A 905-nucleotide genomic window follows, 5' to 3' on the forward strand; every position below is an offset into this window, starting at 1 on the left:
AGTTAGTTTCAGCCATAGCAAGGCTGTCTACCTGAGTCTGGGGCTGGTGAGCCCCAAGACTGTGGTCGCACACAGGCAGTGTAGCCCCAGAAGGCATCTCAGGACTTTGCTGTTGTGGCCCTGGGGCATCAAAGGACACAGTCCTGACCTCTACTTTTTATTACTACATATTTCTGAGCAAACCAACTTTAAAGCCTATACAAACCTTGAAAATATGGCTTGTTTGGCAAACTCTATTTCCTCTGGGGACACCACTATCATCTGGCCAGTGATGGTTAGCCGGGCACATCGGGGATCTTCTGGGTCGACGATATTTTTCCTGCACGAGAAGAACATTTTTCATACACTAAGGTGATGACAGACATCAATCTGAAATACCAAGGATTTTATTAAAAACTGAACATGGTGGTCACATTGGTGATTCTATCACCTAGGCTTTTATCTGTCTGTAGTTAATTTACTTTGGCGCTGGCAGGGTGAGAGGTGTGTTTGTGTAGTTTAGTTAGGGGCAGTAGATGACATCTGAAGCACCCCAGTCAAATGCACAAAGGGCATGTTAGTGGTGGAAAATTTGGCAACACTGCTGCCTGCAGCGAAGTAGAAAATAGTAAATGAAATGAAGAAACCCAGCGCAGCTTCCTCTGCCTGCCTAAGGTAACATGTGAGAGGCTCAATTGGGACTGATGACTGATAGTTATGTTTGAAAACAAAGCACATGCCCATATACATGCACACACACACACACTCCCAGACATACACACATCGACTTATTTCTCTCTGTATTGAAAACCATGAGTTTGGGTTATACATTCAACCCCAGCCCCATTCCAGAGTTATGCTAGTTTTCTCCCTTTGTACATCTATGGCCCTTTTCCATGGCAGTGAGAAACCAGGCTCTTCCTCTC

At 45.1% G+C, this 905-nt stretch overlaps 1 protein-coding gene across 1 annotated transcript in view; it reads right to left on the reverse strand.

Moving 5' to 3' along the window:
* CREG2 (cellular repressor of E1A-stimulated genes 2) overlaps positions 1–905 on the reverse strand; it is an 18,610-nt gene that overhangs the window by 2,902 nt on the left and 14,803 nt on the right. The window contains exon 3 of the mRNA XM_004686171.2: positions 206–319. Within this exon, the coding sequence (XP_004686228.1) occupies positions 206–319 (114 nt within the window). The remainder of the gene's footprint in view (positions 1–205; positions 320–905) is intronic.

This window comes from Condylura cristata, unplaced genomic scaffold, assembly GCF_000260355.1.
Source record: "Condylura cristata isolate star-nosed mole 26May11 unplaced genomic scaffold, ConCri1.0 scaffold00020, whole genome shotgun sequence".
Taxonomy (NCBI): domain Eukaryota; kingdom Metazoa; phylum Chordata; class Mammalia; order Eulipotyphla; family Talpidae; genus Condylura; species Condylura cristata.